At 43.7% G+C, this 18641-nt stretch overlaps 1 protein-coding gene across 41 annotated transcripts in view; it reads left to right on the top strand.

The window, feature by feature from the left end:
• The window catches only part of ank2b (ankyrin 2b, neuronal), a 202816-nt gene that overhangs the window by 84682 nt on the left and 99493 nt on the right, over positions 1-18641 (top strand). For 40 of the 41 annotated variants that reach the window (XM_070549708.1, XM_070549707.1, XM_070549730.1 and 37 more), the window contains exons 2-3: positions 10689-10790; positions 16181-16279. In XM_070549708.1, coding sequence (XP_070405809.1) covers positions 10689-10790; positions 16181-16279 — 201 coding nt within the window. Of the gene's footprint in view, positions 1-10688; positions 10791-15813; positions 16089-16180; positions 16280-18641 lie in introns of those variants that run through there. The other variant, XM_070549713.1, reaches the window with a different exon arrangement.

Raw genomic sequence — 18641 nt, 5'->3', positions numbered from 1 at the left:
TGAGAGGCTGCAGGTGCATCAGTGAGTTTGTGGCCGCTGCAGGGGGTGGGGGGTGGGGGGTGGGGGTGGGGGGGTGCAGGGGCGGAAAGGGACATTAATTCAGGCCGGGAATTTTGAAACCATCCCAGGCCACCGCTCTATACACGCTAAACACAAAAAGTGGGTCAGGCTGGGCGCCTACTGATGTAAATGTATAAAACAACTAAATAAAAACTTCACATGTGCCCTGATTCTTTCCTCTAAGATATAAATATTTGTGTTCTGCTGCTGTGTTGCTATGTTGCATAAACTGAAATTCTATTTTATTTTTTCAAACGTGCCTCCTGCACATTAGATGAAATAGGCCAGACCAGGGGGGCTGCCAGAGATTTTGGGCCCCATGAAAAAATATCAAGTCGGGCCCCCTGGGGGCTCGTCCATAGCTGGAGCTGGGGTTCCACCCTTCCAGATTTGAAGAAAAAAAAAAAAAAATATATATATATACTTTATATTAGTGTTTCAGTTTTGCTTAATTATGTAGGTCTACATGCATTCTTACTTATTTACATATCATTTTCACCAGCTGTCTCTCATTAAACAGTGAATTTCCTTCCACAGAATTAGCAATATCACTGCTGGAGAAAGCAGGAAATGCACATGCTGAAAGGTGTTAATCTCCTTTTCCCTATTACTCCCTTAAAATGTGTTTATTTATTCTAAAATTTTATTTGATGATAAAATTAAAATTTGGATATCTAATTAAATTTCCATGTTGTGTCAAAGCTTTATATAACTACATTTTCAGCTGTCTTTCCTCTTGAAATCAAGTATTTCTGTATGACTGACAAAAATTAAAGATTCACTGCTCACAAGGTCTCCATGGCTTCATCATAGACACAAAATGAATAAGCACACAGTTCAAACTGGAGTCAGTTAGGGTTACATACAATTTTAAAGTTGGACAACTTTGCATGAATACATAAATACTTTGTCCTGACCAAACCTGACATTGGGAAGGTCCAGGCTCTGTACATAATGAAATTTATATACCGTAAATCCTCTAATACAGGCCCGGGCCTGTATTTGGCTCAAGCTCATCAAGCTCCAGGCCTTTATTGGAAGGAGGGCCAGAATTAGAGGCAGGCCTCTATTTCTATTTGAGCAAAATGAACTAATGGTTCGCTGGAGTTTTTGACAATTAAAATTGCACCCACATTTTCAAAGTTAAACACATTTCTTTTAACAACGGTAGTTTCTGCTTCAGCCCGCTCCCCCCTCTCCCCGCGCAGCGGCCACAAACTCACTGATGCGCCTGCAGCCTCTCAGAGTTCCTGCTGCTCTAAACATTAAAATAATTATTTCATTTTCTGTTCCTCACTTCTGATTACCTTCGATGGTGTCTGTTTGTTGCAACTACCAGGTACAAAAACTAACTTGTTTTTATTTGACTATTTTTCTGTCCTGTCTGTTTATTATCTTCCTGCATCTCCCCTCAATCCTAAAGAGAAACTGCTACCTGGCTTCATATATATTCACCTTATGAGTTACCTTTGAACTGCAGTTCTAAAAGATCTACCGACCGCTAAAACAGCGGAGTGCTCGCCGGCCACATCAGTGAGGTGCGTCACCGAGGACAAAACAGGTGATGCGCCCCGATCCACAGCAGCGAAAAGCATCAGGCACAAATAAAAGACAGAAAACATAAAAGGAAATGAGCCGACATGAACGATAGCGTGTTAAATTAGTTTTTGAGGTGGAGACAGCAGATGCCCTGATGAGCTGCATGACGGATTGCTCATTTAGACACACGTCATGACCGGCAATCACTGAGCGGGCCAGTTTAACGGCCAGGCCACCGGGAAATCTCCTGTTTCTCCCGATTACCAGTCCGCCACTGAGGAGATGTGTGTTAACTTAGAAAACGCGGGCGCAATTTTGATTACTTGTAATCGGAGAAAAAAAAACTTTGAACAATTTCGGGAAAAATTAACAGTTGGAACCGGTTCCAATTGATGCTCGATGCCCAACCCAACTGAAGACCCGGGGACCATGACACAAACTAGATAAAGACTCCAAACATGGTACAAACAACACACCTAACTCTTCATAATCATGTCACTCCTCATTACAGTCTTACACACAAATGAATGACATATGCTCATAAGAAACACGCTCTGGGCGATGTAAGTGGACTACACACGATCCCACCTGTTTGCCATGCAGGGTTTCTCATGAATGGACTGGATCATCGGATTATTGGCCTGTTATGTTATGCAGCAAATTTGTTAATCAACTCCATTTCTATCAACTCTGACAGTTGTAGCTGGAAAAGGATTATCATAGTGAGGATGATGAGGAGGATGGTGGTGATCATGAGGATGAGGATGAGGAAGAAGATGATGGTGGTGATGATGATGAGGAGGAGGAGGAGGAGGATGATGATTACAAGGAGGAGGAAGAGGAGGAGGATGGTGATGATGAGAATAATGAGGATTATGATGATGATGGTGGTGATGATAATGATGAGGAGGAGGAGGAGGAAGAGGAGGAGGAGTATGGTGATGATTATGAGGAGGAGGATTATGAGAAGGAGGAAGAGAAGGAGGATGAGGAGGATGTGGAGGAGGAAGATGATGGTGATGATGATGAGGAGGAGGAGGAGGAAGACGATGATGGTGGTGATCATGAGGATGAGGAGGAGGAAGAAGATGATGGTGATGATGATGATGAGGAGGAGGATGATGATGATGGCAGTGATGGTGATGGTGATGATGATGATGATGTGGAGAGGGAGGATGATGATGGTGACGATGATGATGATTATGATGATGGTGATGATGATGAGGAGGAGGAGTATGGTGATGATTATGAGGAGGAGGATTATGAGAAGGAGGAAGAGGAGAAGGAGGATGAGGAGGATGTGGAGGAGGAAGATGATGGTGATGATGATGATGATGAGGAGGAGGAAGACGATGATGGTGGTGATGATGAGGATGAGGAGGAGGAAGAAGATGATGGTGGTGATGATGAGGATGATGATGATGATGATGGCAGTGATGGTGATGATGATGAGGAGGAGGAGGAGGATGGTGATGATGATGACGATGATGATGATGATGATGATTATGATGATGATTATGATGATGAGGAGGAGGAGGATGGTGATGATGATGACGATGATGATGATGATGATGATTATGATGATGATTATGATGATGAGGAGGAGGAGGATGGTGATGATGATGGTGATGATGATGATGATGATGATTATGATGGGGATGATGATGATGATGGTGGTGATGATAATGATGAGGAGGAGGAGGAGGAAGAGGAGGAGGAGTATGGTGATGATTATGAGGAGGAGGATTATGAGAAGGAGGAAGAGAAGGAGGATGAGGAGGATGTGGAGGAGGAAGATGATGGTGATGATGATGATGAGGAGGAGGAGGAAGACGATGATGGTGGTGATCATGAGGATGAGGAGGAGGAAGAAGATGATGGTGGTGATGATGATGAGGAGGAGGATGATGATGATGGCAGTGATGGTGATGGTGATGATGATGATGATGTGGAGAGGGAGGATGATGATGGTGACGATGATGATGATGATGATGATGATTATGATGATGGTGATGATGATGAGGAGGAGGAGTATGGTGATGATTATGAGGAGGAGGATTATGAGAAGGAGGAAGAGGAGAAGGAGGATGAGGAGGATGTGGAGGAGGAAGATGATGGTGATGATGATGATGAGGAGGAGGAGGAAGACGATGATGGTGGTGATGATGAGGATGAGGAGGAGGAAGAAGATGATGGTGGTGATGATGAGGATGATGATGATGATGATGATGGCAGTGATGGTGATGATGATGATGAGGAGGAGGAGGATGGTGATGATGATGACGATGATGATGATGATGATGATTATGATGATGATTATGATGATGAGGAGGAGGAGGATGGTGATGATGATGACGATGATGATGATGATGATGATTATGATGATGATTATGATGATGAGGAGGAGGAGGATGGTGATGATGATGGTGATGATGATGATGGTGATGATGATGATGATGATGATTATGATGGGGATGATGATGATGATGGTGGTGATGATAATGATGAGGAGGAGGAGGAGGAAGAGGAGGAGGAGTATGGTGATGATTATGAGGAGGAGGATTATGAGAAGGAGGAAGAGAAGGAGGATGAGGAGGATGTGGAGGAGGAAGATGATGGTGATGATGATGATGAGGAGGAGGAGGAAGACGATGATGGTGGTGATCATGAGGATGAGGAGGAGGAAGAAGATGATGGTGGTGATGATGATGAGGAGGAGGATGATGATGATGGCAGTGATGGTGATGGTGATGATGATGATGATGTGGAGAGGGAGGATGATGATGGTGACGATGATGATGATGATGATGATGATTATGATGATGGTGATGATGATGAGGAGGAGGAGTATGAGAAGGAGGAAGAGGAGAAGGAGGATGAGGAGGATGTGGAGGAGGAAGATGATGGTGATGATGATGATGATGAGGAGGAGGAAGAAGATGATGGTCGTGATGATGAGGATGAGGAGGAGGAAGAAGATGATGGTGGTGATGATGAGGATGATGATGATGATGATGGCAGTGATGGTGATGGTGATGATGATGATGTGGAGAGGGAGGATGATGATGATGATGATGATGATGGTGACGATGATGATGATGATTATGATGATGGTGATGATGATGATGAGGAGGAGGAGGATGGTGATGATGATGATGATGATGATGATGACGATGATGATGATGATGATGATTATGATGATTATGATGATGGTGATGATGATGATGATGAGGAGGAGGAGGATGGTGATGATGATGATGATGATGATGACGATGATGATGATGATGGTGACGATGATGATTATGATGATGATGATGATGATTATGATGATGGTGATGATGATGAGGAGGAGGAGGATGGTGATGATGATGATGAGGAGGAGGAGGAGGAGGAGGATGGTGATGATGGTGACGATGATGATGATGGTGACGATGATGATGATGATGATGATTATGATGATTATGAGGAGGAGGAGGATGATGATGATGGGGATGATGATGATGGTGGTGATGATGTTCTGGATGAAGAGGATGTGGAGGAGGAGGATGATGATGATGATGATGATGGTGATGATGATGATTATGATGATGATGATGATTATGATGATGGTGATGATGATGAAGAGGAGGAGGATGATGATGGTGATGATGTTCTGGATGAAGAGGATGTGGTGGATGATGATGATGATGATGATGATGATGGTGATGATGTTCTGGATGAAGAGGATGTGGAGGAGGATGATGATGATGATGGTGATGATGTTCTGGATGAAGAGGATGTGGAGGAGGAGGATGATGATGATGATGATGATGATTATGATGATGGTGATGATGATGATGAAGAGGAGGAGGATGATGATGATGATGGTGATGATGTTCTGGATGAAGAGGATGTGGTGGATGATGATGATGATGATGATGATGGTGATGATGTTCTGGATGAAGAGGATGTGGAGGATGATGATGATGATGATGATGATGATGATGGTGATGATGTTCTGGATGAAGAGGATGTGGAGGAGGAGGATGATGATGAATGATAACATGAAAGATGAACAGGTAAATAAAGGAGCAGCACCTATATGTATTCCAACCTTTAGACGTGTGATGAAGACAGATCTTGGAGGAATTAGTGAGATGCATAAAGTCAAACTGCCAGAACTCAGCTGTTCCCAGAGCGTGCTCTTCTGGACAGAGATCTATCATGTTGTTGAGTCCTTAAAACACCTAGCATTAAAATACTAAACAGCACAAAGAGGAGCGAGGGCGTAGAAAGAAGCATGACTAATCGTTTTATAAATGTATCAAAGCCCCCTGAATCATGGAGAGCACAAACATATTCCCTCTAGGAAGTGAGCAGCTGAGTGGCTTTGTGAAACACACCTGTCATGTCTGTGGTCCTCAGCCTGTTGTGCTTTAAAAGAAGTGGACAGAAATAATTAGTAGACATAGCACACACACACACACACACACACACACACACACACACACACGCTCGCACACACACACACACACGCAAGCATGCACGCACACACACACACACACACACACACACACACACACACACACACACACACACACACACACACACACGCTCGCACACACACACGCACACACACACACACACACACACACACGCACGCTCACACACACACGCGCGCGCACACACACACACACACGCAAGCATGCACGCACACACACACACACACACGCACGCTCACACACACAAACACACATGCACGCACGCACACACACATGCACACACACACACACACGCATGCTCACACACACAAACACACATGCACGCACGCACACACACACATGCACACGCACGCACACACACACACACACAAACACACATGCACGCACACACACATGCACACATACACACGCACACACTGAGTAGGAGATGCACTGTATCTCACTTTACATCTGTATAGTGACAATAAAGGCATTCTATTCTATTCTACACACACACACACACATACACGCACACACACGCACGCTCACACACAAACACACACGCACACACACACGTACACACACATACACGCACGTGCACACGCGCATACACACACAAGCACACACAAACACACACACATGCACACACTGTGTGACTGTGCAAACCATGTTTACTTTGAAGGCTTTGCTGACAGACGCTGTTGTCATGGCAACATAGACATAACTTTCAGTTTAAAAGTGTGGGTGGGGGGGGGGACTTGGGGGTGTATCTTTACAGTACGCTCTAAAGGGAAACCGGCTTCAACACAAATGGTTGTTTTCCTCTTGGTCCTAGAGCTCAACCAGTGTCAATTTAATACAGCGCAATATTGTTTTTGGATGGTAAAAAGTGCAGGGGTCAAAACTTGACTTTGGAAAAAGTGGGGGGGACATGTCCCCCCTGTCCCCCCCCAAAATTACGTCCATGCATGGTAACCACCTGAGAGGGCAGCGCTTGTCTCTGTGTTAAGTGGTGGGGTGGGGGTGGGGGTGGGGCTCCCAGCCTGAGCAGTGGTCTATCAGTGTGTTATGTGTAGGAGACGGCTGAGGCTCTGCATTATGGATGAAGCTCCATGTACACAGGAGAGACAGACAGTTGAGAGACAGACAGGGACTTTGTTAATGAATGTTTGATGTGAGATGCTCACGCACTATTCAGTCTTCGTCACGCTTGGCGGCCTTGATTAGGCCATGAGGTGATGTGTGTTGAGACTCAGGATGAAACAAAGAGGAGCTCAGCGAGGACGACAGGAGGACAGTGGTGTGGTTCTTCTGGATGCTTCACGTTCAGAACCGCTTCGGTCCAGCTGAGTCCTCCGTAACCACGTTTCAGCACAGATGTGACAGATGTGAGGTTTTTCTCATCTCTATAAAAAATACGTAACTGTTGTGAGTGACGGGCTGCCTGAACACCTTCGCATGAGCGGTGATGGATCTTTCTCTGCAGGATTCTGCAGTGTTGAGTTTTCCATTTAAAACGTGTTTGCGTGGGGCTCCTCTTGTCACCATGGCAACCAGCCAGACGCAGGACTCCTCACAAACTGTGACTCTGCAGCTCAGAGGGGAGCGTGAAAGAGTTATCGGGCTGGAGTTCTTGTGCAGCATTTATTAAAAACACGAACACGTGTCACTGTGTCCAACGAGATCTTTACGTTATAAATTAGAATTGTTGATCACTTTAATGGTTTTAGTGTTAGTAAAACCTGTACTGTCATGTTCTGCGGGTGGAGGTGGCAGACCATGTGTGGTGGTGGGTTCCAGGAGGCAGAAGATCAGGCAGACGGATGAAAAAATAAAAAGATGTTTAATTGTAGGCTGGGAGCAACAGGACGAACGAACATGGACAAACGACAATGAACCGACAAAGACAGCAACAAGGAGGGAGGTATAAATACACAAGGGAATCAGGAACACATGGGCAGAGTAATCAGGGACAGGTGAGAACAATTAGGCTAATCAGGGCAGGAGAGACACAGTCAGGGAGGCCAGGGCGGATCATGACAAGTACCTCCCTTTTGTTCATACTTAGCATGATATCCTCACGGTCTAAAACTTCAGCTTAGTCCTTTGAAATGTGAGACCACTCTGGAAGAATCAGGACAAACTAATCAAAACCAGAGTGGCATAACTAACACGGCGGGACAAATTTGCAACAGATGCATTTGTGAAAACTCCAGACAGAAAACTGTGAATCTGGGCCCTTTAGCATCCAACATGAAGACCACCATCCGGAATTTGGGAGTGCAACTGGACTCAGCTAGCCTGGCAAGCCAGACTAAATAAATGTGTTATTTAGTCTGACAACGCTCCATTGACGGCTCTCGGTTGTGGGGCGGGTTGTACCGTTGTCTTTCAAATGATCTCCGCGTTCCATTGTTTCACTCTGTTGCATCATCCCACCCACCAGGCATATAGATTACCCTGATTGGCCCACAAAGCGGATAAAGCTCTGTGATTTGTTCACTAAGCAGATAGAGCACTATGATTGGCCCACCATTATGGACCAATCACAGCTCTTTATGTGTTTGAAACCCCTCTAGAGAGCTGTGATTGGCTAGCCAGAGTCCTGGTAGGAGCTGCGGAGGTTCCAATGGAGCATGCCTAGACCAAACTTTGCAAAGCAAGAATTTGGTCTAGGTCACTAGGCTAGGACTCAGCCCTTAAATTTGACGCGCAAATCCACCAGGTTGTGCGATCGTGTTTTTTTAACTTACGCCGCCTAGCTAGAATGAAGCCCCTGCTCTAGAGACTGTCACACATGCTTTTGTTCTTTCAAGGCACGACTACTGCAATGCACTGTATGCCGGCCTTAGTCAGGGTGTGGTAGCACGCTTGCAGTTAGTACAAAACTCAGCCGCTAGGTTCGTGATAGGCACTAGGCGCAGGGAACATATCACCCCTGTGCTGGCATCCCTTCATTGGCTGCCTGTGCAATACAGGGCAAAATTCAAGGTCTTGGTGCTGGCATACAGGGCCTTACAAGGAACTGCTCCAGCATATCTTGGCAACCTTTTGTATAGGCATGCCCCCTCGCGGGCCCTTCGCTCAGCCGGCAGGGAGCCGTTGATCGTTCCACGCACTAAGTGCAGGTCACGGGGGACCGTGCGTTCTCGGTGTTGGCACCTGCACTTTGGAACCAGTTGCCTTTGGTGGTGCGTCAGTCACCCTCATTGGGGGTTTTTTAAGACTCGCCTTAAGACCCATTTTTTGTCAAGGCTTACCCGGTTTCGATGCCCTGGCCTCTTAATCTATTTCTGGTTTTTATTTTTTGCTTTTACTCTCCTCTTTTAATTGATTTTATGCTGGTTTTACGATTGTTATATTTTATTCTGATGGTTTTATGTTTTTATTGTGTTGTGTTCAGCTCCTTGGGCGTCTGCATTGGTCGCAGAAGGGGCTTTATAAACAAACGAAATGAAAACACCCTGAGTCGTTCAGGTACTGAACATTTACTGATAGTAACCACACCCCAGGGAGGTTCTGGTCTGAGTAGAAGTAGGATCCGGCCTGCAGCGGCTCATCGCTCTCAGGAAGTCAGAAGGAGTTGAAGGTGACTTTAAACGCGTCCTAAAATCATGCTGCGTATATAAATAGCGGTGTGAAGCATGCTGAACCATCAGTTGGCCCTTTTGAAGTAATGAAGCAGTGCCGTTCTCTGCAGCAGCTGGCTGCAGGTCAGCTGGAATCATGCGATCGGAGCTGTTGGTGTGTGTGAGGTGGACTCCAGTGATGCAGTCTCGCTGCTGCATCCCGTGCTCTCATTTGTCTGATGTGGAGAGTCAGATGACGCTAAAGTTTGTAGAAATTTTCACCTGGATGAGTTGACCCCCCTTCTTTGAGTCTGAGAATATTTAAAACGCCTACCAAAGTGCTGATGAGCAAAAACAGGAGTTTTGTCTTTCTTTGTGCTCGAATCAAACTCCAGAGTGAAAACCCGACTTGCAGTAAAAATAATAATTTCCTCCATGGAGGAGCTGCGAGCCCTGAACACGCTGTGTGAGCGCCAAGAGAAGAACGCTGAGTCATTCTGTCTCCTTACAGCCTTGGATGGTTTCCAAAAGCAACTCATCCTGCGTCCAAAAACCGACAGGGGACACGTCCCCCTCAGGGCGGGACGCTGATGCTAATGGAGAACTACATGTCAACAACACCAAGTTACTCTTGAGGAGAGCTTGAACTCTAATTTAGCAGCACGCAGCCGTCAGACACAAGCTTTCTTTGCTTTATTCCTAATTCTCCTGGACATAGTGGACAGGAACTTCGTCTCCTTCTGCAACAAAAATAAATTTGGCTGCTGATGAGGCCGTCGGATTTGAAGTTTACAGCAATCTGAACGTTGTACGGTACTTGTTGTCCCGGGCCCAGGCAGTCCTGCCTATGACGGCAGGAGCATCCTGAAATATTCCTCTAATAGAGAACTAAACTTGTGGAAGACAAAGTTGTGAAATAGCCAACTTTAATTCATCTAAATCTAGTTTTTCTCTTCTTGTGTTCATACAGTCAGGTCAATCATTTCCCTTCTTTCATTTTTAAAGACATGAAGTGAAACAGCCAGTGGTTGCTACCATGTCCTCCTTCTGTGTCTCTCAGTCGGACAGCAACACCAGCTTCCTACGAGCAGCACGAGCAGGGAACGTCGACAAGGTTCTGGAATACCTGAAAGGAGGCGTGGACATCAGCACCTGCAACCAGGTAAGAGATGAGTAAATTATTTCAAATCAGTAACAGCTACGAACATCATTAAACACTTGGTTATTTACTTCACACAAAACCAACTAGAACTACAACATGAAGGATTCAAGGGCATTTGATTGAAATCTATGTTAGCACTCTAGTTAGCACTAGCTCTACAGCTACTGCGTTAGTAGTGATGAGAAACTGGGTTTGATCAGGTGACGTCTTTATTTAGACGTGCTATCTGGTCTCCTTTTAGCCCGTTAGCATTCCAGTGATGCTGGAAGGGTGAAACCTGTTGGGATGTGTTGTTATTATTTACACACGCTGCTGCTGATTATTGCTATTATTAGGTTGTATCCTAGCAACAGTCATAAACAAAGATCACATGAAAAGGACATCTAAGATTGAGCTGCTGCTCTGTGGTATGTGGGGACGTAGTTCTAATGAGATAATGATGTTAGCATGGTCCGCTTCATCCCTGGGCATATGAGCTTTAAAACCTTTGAGGGTGTTAAACAGAAGCAGCAGCGTGTAAAAAAAATTAATAATAATAATAATGTGTTTTTTTATTATTGTTTAATATTACTACTACTACTACTACTACTGCTACTACTACTACTACTACTACTAATAATAATAATAATAGTTATTATTATTATTAATATTATGATACTGTTAATATTAATGATAATCTGCAGCAGCATGTAAATATTAATAATAATAATATTAATCAGCAGCAGAAGCAGCAGCAGAAGCATGTAAACAATAATAATAATATTTTTATTCATACTAATAACAATAATATTAATAATAATAATAATCAGCAGCAGCGTGTAAATAATAATACTTGTAATAATAATAATAAACTGCAGCAAGAGCTTGTAAATACTACTACTACTAATAATAATAATAAGCAGCTGCCGCAGCAGTGTGAAACTACTACTACTACTACTAATAATAATAATAATAATCAGCCACAGCAGTGTGTAAATAATAATAATTAATATTGTTATAATTATTATAATAATAGCAATAATCAGCAGCAGTGTGTGTAAATAATAACAATAATAATCATAATTATTATTGTTATTATTATTATTATGACCATCAGCAGCAGCAGCAGTTCGTCAATAATAATAAAAATACTAATATTTATTATAATATTAATAATAATCTGCTGTCGCAGCTGTGTGTAAGTGATAATAATAATAATAATAATAATAATCAGCCACAGCAGTGTGTAAATAATAATAATAATACTTAATATTGTTATAATAATAATAATAATAATAATCAGCAGCATGTTGTAAATAATAATAATATGTATAATAATAATAATCATAATAATAGCAATAATCAGCAGCAGTGTGTGTAAATAATAACAATAATGATCATTATTATTATTATTATTATTATTATTATTATTATTATTATGACCATCAGCAGCAGCAACAGGTTGTAAATAATAATATTATTATTTATAATAATAATAATAATAATAATAATATTAATCATAATCTGCTGCCGCAGCAGTGTTTAAGTAAAAAGAATAATAATAAGCAGCAGCAACAGGTTGTCAATAATAATAATAATAATATTTATAATAATATTAATAATAATCTGCTGCCGCAGCAGTGTGTAAGTGGTAATAATAATAATAACAATTATAATAATACTAATAATAAGCAGCAGCAGGTAGTAAATAATAATAATTTGTATAATAATAATAATAACAATAATCAGCAGCAGCGTGTGTAAATAATAACAATAATAATTATTATTATTATCGCATCGTTTAGAAATAAACTTTGCATGTTTTTTTAAAATCTGTAAGTGAATAAATAAATAAATGACAGGACTGCAAACAGGAGAAGAATAAACACAGGAGTTTAAATCAGGCTGATAATTAGATAATCCTGGAAAAAGCTTCCAGGCTTCTGACAGACTCCTCTTTGGCCGGTGCCGGTACCAGATCGGCTCGGGATCCTGCGCTTGCTGATAATGTCACATTACGGAAAATCCACTCGGCTTTCACACTCAAGTCTTGGAAAGACATCAGCAGTTATGTTGATAAATTCTTGTTGTTACCACCTAAATGTTTGTTAATAAAACACGTACTATCTTTGTTTTGTGAAGAATGTGAAACTGCATAAAACCAACGTCAGAAAAACACAACAGTTCTTATATGTGAACATTTGTAAAAGTATTTACACGCTTAGCAGCCATGTCTGTTTGTAGTAATGTGGAACTCGTCTGTATATGTCCTTAGTTGTTATGTAAATACAGTCATTCATTCATCCAATCAAAATGTTGCTCGCTATTTTTTCAATAAAGTTCTTATATTTTATTTTGCCCCATTTAATCAAAAATAAGAGCTGTTGAGGGTCACTGTTTTTCATTTGATATATTTGCTTTTATTTTATATTTCCTTTTTGGTTTTTTTCGTGTCCTGTCTGGCTGTGAAGCAAACAGAACTGATGTCTGAATGCTGGTGACAAGCCTTACAGATTTACTCTCAGGTGGAGCATCAAAGCGTTTGCTTTTAATGTCACGCCTGATTCTTAAAACTTTATTGTTATTGTTTTAGAATGCTTTTTAATTCCGACCAGACACGGAGTCAGAGGTGAAAGAGAAAGGAAGAGACAAAAGTCAATAATGAACGAGAGTCTGCTTCTAGACCTGCAGAAAGAGAGAAGAAAAACAAAAAACAAACAAAAAATGGGACACAACAACAATACAACAAGATCAAGCTATCACTGCGTCAACTTGATGAAGAAATATATAATCAACATTGTTTAACTGACGAATCACACGATAATAAATCACAGTGCATTAAGTGCCCACCATAGCCCTAAGACCTGTGTTGAACGTGCCCAAGTCCATACTTATGAGAGCACCATGTGAGCACCTGTGTGTGTACACGCGCTTGTTTATGTAAGGTTTCTCTATAGGAGCGTCCAATAGAGAGTGTGAGGGACCACAGATCTGCCCCCAAAGATGTGCAGGAGATGGAGGGAGCTCCAAGTCCTAGAGATCCAGGAGCTGCCCCAGAACACAGGAACCCCAGGGAGACTGCGACCAGAAAAGCCCCCGTCCCCCCTTGAGAGGCACAGAGGATCGCCCCGGGGGGCCACAACCAGCAGCCGACAGAGTCCCGGGAGATATCGGCGGCAAAGCCCACAGGCCCGCCCACAGCCTCCCACCCCCTAGCCGGCCGAGCCTGGGACCCAGCGACCCAGGACTCAGGGGCGACCACCCCCACCGGGGACTCAGCAGAGCCCAGGGACCCAGACCCCACCAGGCAGCCACCGGGATTGGTCAGGCAGATGCCAAAAATCTTAAACCCCCTGACCCGGGAGCCACGACCCAGGCAGACCAAGGCACCGCACTCCACACCAGGTGTAGCAGGGAGAGAGGAGACGAAGATCTATATCATCAAAACAAGTCCCAGGAGAAGGGAGGAGTCAAAGGCCCCACCTGACATATACAATCATACACAAACACAGTCACACACTCCCTCACTCATGCTCACACATGCACATACAACCAAAGACTTACAAAAATGCATGCCGGACACCCACTCACGCTCCCCTTACACACCCTTTTCACTCTGGTCCCGGTACTGCTGCACATGGGGTACAACCATTGCCGGTTACCAGAGTTCGACCCTTTCTGCTGGGGTGCTGATGAGCAGGCTCCCCCGCCCAACGCTGAGCACAGCAACCCACCACCCCAGACCCCAACCGGATGGCCAGATCTCCCTCCTAGCCTCCAGCCCCAGGAAGCCAAGCAACAACAGAGGTGTGCTAAGACCCCTAGTCTCCCTCCGCCTGCTCCAATTTGGTGTTAGTGAGTGTTGATGAGGTGTATTCCATGGCTGTGGTGAGCGGGCAGTGCAGGCATCATCTGGCCTATGCCAGATGATGCCACCACACCACCCCACTCACACCCACAGCCCCTAAGTGCAGTTTAAAATTGGAAGTGGGCACCGGCACTTGGGATGAGGCTGAGAAATCCCCCTGCCAAGTAGAGTTGAATGTGCTCACTCCCAAGGCCCTAAGTGTGTGTTTGCGTGGAATGTCATTGGTGGATGTGTATAAGGTGCAAATTAAATTGGGGGGTAGGTTGCCACAGGAATGCGGAAATGGGGTTCATACCCGCACCCCCTGACTTGTCCACCCCCCAAGTTCCTATGTGCATGTTTGTGTGATGATGTGAGGGAGCAGGAGGAGAGAAATGGTTGGGAATGGGGAGGAATGGCTGGTTGGCCTAAGCCCTCCAGGGAGCCGGCTCCCCCACTGGCCCCAATAGGAACCTCTGTTGTCAAAATGCCACCCAGGGCATGGAGACCCCAGCCCATCCTGCCAGGGCCCAAAGCAGCAGCATCACAGAGCCTCACGGAGTCCAAGGGCACTTTATTTTATATTTCCTTTGGAAATTCAGACATACTCTCTCTGAAAAGTGTACCAGATATCTGGACTACAGGACTGCAACCGCTAAGACTACAACCGCTAAGGCTACAACCGTAAATTCATTCTGACCAATCAGAATCTTCATTGTCAACGTGCTAACCGTAACTTTTGCGAACATTACATCATAACTTACGTAAGTCTTACGCTCAGCCGATCATCTAGTGTGACGTAACTGGCAGACGCAGGACCCCGAGCCGATCTGGTACCGACGCCGGTTCCGGTCAGGAGATCTCAGGACTCAGTCACCACTGGAGGAGAGAGAAGCCAGTGAGATCCAGGGGAGGAGGACGGTACTAAACCCCCCTGTGACTTCTGCTCAGGCTACATAAGCATCTACCTTCACTTCCCGTCCAACTTGTCCAAGCACAGGACGCGTGGTTTGTGCACTAAGTGGGTAATACAGTGGAGGTCGAAGGATAATTTGATGGACGGATCAGGATCTAGTCGTCGTGAATGGGATGAGTTTTTTTCATGACTGTAGAAGCCATTACAGTCATTCCTGTTTCGTATTTTTAGAAAACATAAAATGTGTTGTAGGAAAGTGAAACTACTCAGTCAAGGAGAAGACATGTCATGTCCTCACACGGTTTGTGTGAGGACATGACATGAAGCAAGATGTTTTCCTGTCCTGGACACAGACACACAGATAAACAACCACGCTCAACTATTAATAACTTTGTTCTCGGAAACCATCCACCACAGCGTAACATCTGATCCAAGAGTGATAGATACGTGTTAGACTGTCCCCCGTCCACATGTCAGGATGACAAACGGCTGCTAACGTGCTCAAATGATGGACACAGAAAGACAAAGCCACTTAGCTGTAGTCCCTGGTGAGGAGGTAAACCTTTTGTTTTTGTTTGTACGTGCTGGGGTGTTTCTGTCTCTTACATCATCAGACCTGACCTCCGTCGTTGATGTTTTTTTTCCCAGAATGGTCTTAACGCGCTGCATCTGGCAGCCAAGGAGGGCCACATGGATCTGGTCCAGGAGCTTCTGGATAGAGGCGCATCAGTGGATTCATCCACGAAGGTAAGAAACATCCTCTTCTCAGAGGAAGCATCCACCTTTGATGGGAGGAGGGAGCTGAAAATTGTGTTTGGCTCACTTGACTTGATTACAGCTCTGTTGCACATCCAGTTCGTTCAGCGTGGTGAAGAAAACTTGATGTTGAATTTTCCTCTGGTATTAATAAAGTATTTTTGAATTTGAGTTGAATTTGAACTTCTGACACATAGAGTGCAGTAAACATTTGCACAGTTAGTCCTTAGATCATCTGGTCATCCTCCTTTTATCTACTCTTAAATGATTATGATGAGAAACATCACGAGGCTGGAGTATCGCCATGTTCTGCTGCTGCTGTGTCACACTCGTCCCTAAAACCAGCCTTGACCTATGAGTGACACCTGACTCTGGCACATGCCGAAACCTTTTAGCTCTGGGGTTCACGTCTGTTTTTAATGAAAAGGTCAGCCCAGTTTATGTCCTTGTGTGTTTGTTTTAATGAGGATTGTTTTCACGTGAACTTCTGAAGACTAGATGAGTGAAAACAGGGTCTGTTGCTGTTTAAGTGCAGAAACAGAGCAGCAGTGAGAGTCGAGCGCTGGAGGAAGCTGACATGTTGGGTGGAGGTGTTAAATTGTAGTTAGCTCCTGCCCAAGCAATGCTGATCATTCCTGCTCTGCAATAAGAGAAGGTCCAGCCTCTTCACTGGCGTGGGTTTTCATGAGGAAACGGTTCTTGGTGTCACTCCAAAGTACCAATAGGCTCTACATAGACAGTGCTGTGTGGCAGATGTGTAACGCATATATGCTGGTCATTGTTTTCCAGACCCCGTGTTAAAACTGCAGACATCCCCAGGCTTTGCACTTCCACCCATTTGCCAGCTTGTTACAGCTGTTTCTGTTTTGTCCCAGAAAGCTGGCTCTGCAGAGGACAGTCAGTGCATTGCCTCCTCCTCCTACCTGCACAGCTGCACTCACCTGGGCTGATCACCTCCTGAGCAGCATGAAAGGGAGAGCTGCCAGGAGGAAGAGGGAGACTGGATCTGTTTGTGTTTTGATGGCTTTTAATTGGTTTTAGTTCTTTAAGCTTAGTGAAGCTTAAAGAGCAAGTCACTCCAAATCCAAATTTTTTTGCTGATAAACTATATAAATGAATGTCTGATTGTGCTGTAGACACGTGTAGTCAATAATTCGGCACTTTAGTGCATCTTAGTTAAAATTTTAATATTCTGCCTAAAACTGTCAGCGATGTACCGTCGTCAGGCAAAATCTCAGCACTGCATTTGAATTTAAATCTGTCATCGCTTTTGGCTAAGAGGTACACCATGATGTTAGATGGTACATTATGATGTCACAATGTCGTGAGTGTGTGTATTTGTTAGAGGCTCCACCCTCTCGGTCTGCTAGGCAACAGCATTTGTTGCATTTTTCAAACAGGAAGTGGGAGTTGAGTAAGAATCTGGTAGGGGTGACTTGCTCTTTAAGAGCTTTTAGAGGTTCTTAACAGACGAGGGACCAGAGTGCTGGTTTCCTCTTGGCTCCCAAACTTGAGTGTAAGTCAGTGGACTTTGATTGGGAATGTTTGGGAGCATTCGGATGTCTGTTTCAAAGTTAAACCCTTGGACATTTTAACAATGTGTTTTAAGTACTTTTAGAATTGTAGCTTTTTGTCATTTTAAAATCCTTTTAATAAAATCAATGTTTTTAATTTCCACACCCCGAAACACATGCCTCTGTGTTACTCCCCGTCCTTCTCCTTATCCACCAATAGAGGACGTAACACAGCTGCTTATGTCCTGTTTCAAGCATCACCAAGGGCTCCTGGCAGACTTCATATTATTATAGTACATACATTTAGTTTTCCTCCGATGGCCAGTCAGAGTTAGCTCAACTAACAGGATGCTGAATCTCACAGAATGCTGGAATGAATGAATGCTGAATCACTCCCCAGTGATTCTGTTTTAATATTCTCATATTATGATTTACTTGGCCAATCGGGACGTGCCATGTTAAAGGGTGTTAACAAACAAACCCACAGAACATCACGCCTTCTTTCAGATGCAAGATGCTCTGATTTGCAGCTAAGAAAATATCTATGTGCGGTGACGTTACTTTAACTTATCTCTAATGAAAATTGTGCATGAGTGTAGATAATGATTCACTTGTTAAATCTAAAATTACTGATCATCATAATAAAATTCATTTCAACTTCAGTAATTTAAGCACAGATTAATCAACCTTATTAATTTAAGCACAGATTAATCAACCTTATTAATTTAAGCACAGATGAATCAAAACATTATTATTATTCATCAACCATTATTGTTCATTCGACCATATGATTATTTACTATTATAAAGGTTCAGTCCTTTATTCTGTGCAGGACAGCC

This window comes from Nothobranchius furzeri, chromosome 3, assembly GCF_043380555.1.
Source record: "Nothobranchius furzeri strain GRZ-AD chromosome 3, NfurGRZ-RIMD1, whole genome shotgun sequence".
NCBI lineage: Eukaryota > Metazoa > Chordata > Actinopteri > Cyprinodontiformes > Nothobranchiidae > Nothobranchius > Nothobranchius furzeri.
Note: the sequence above shows the minus strand (reverse complement) of the source record. Positions and strands in the feature narration are given on the sequence as shown.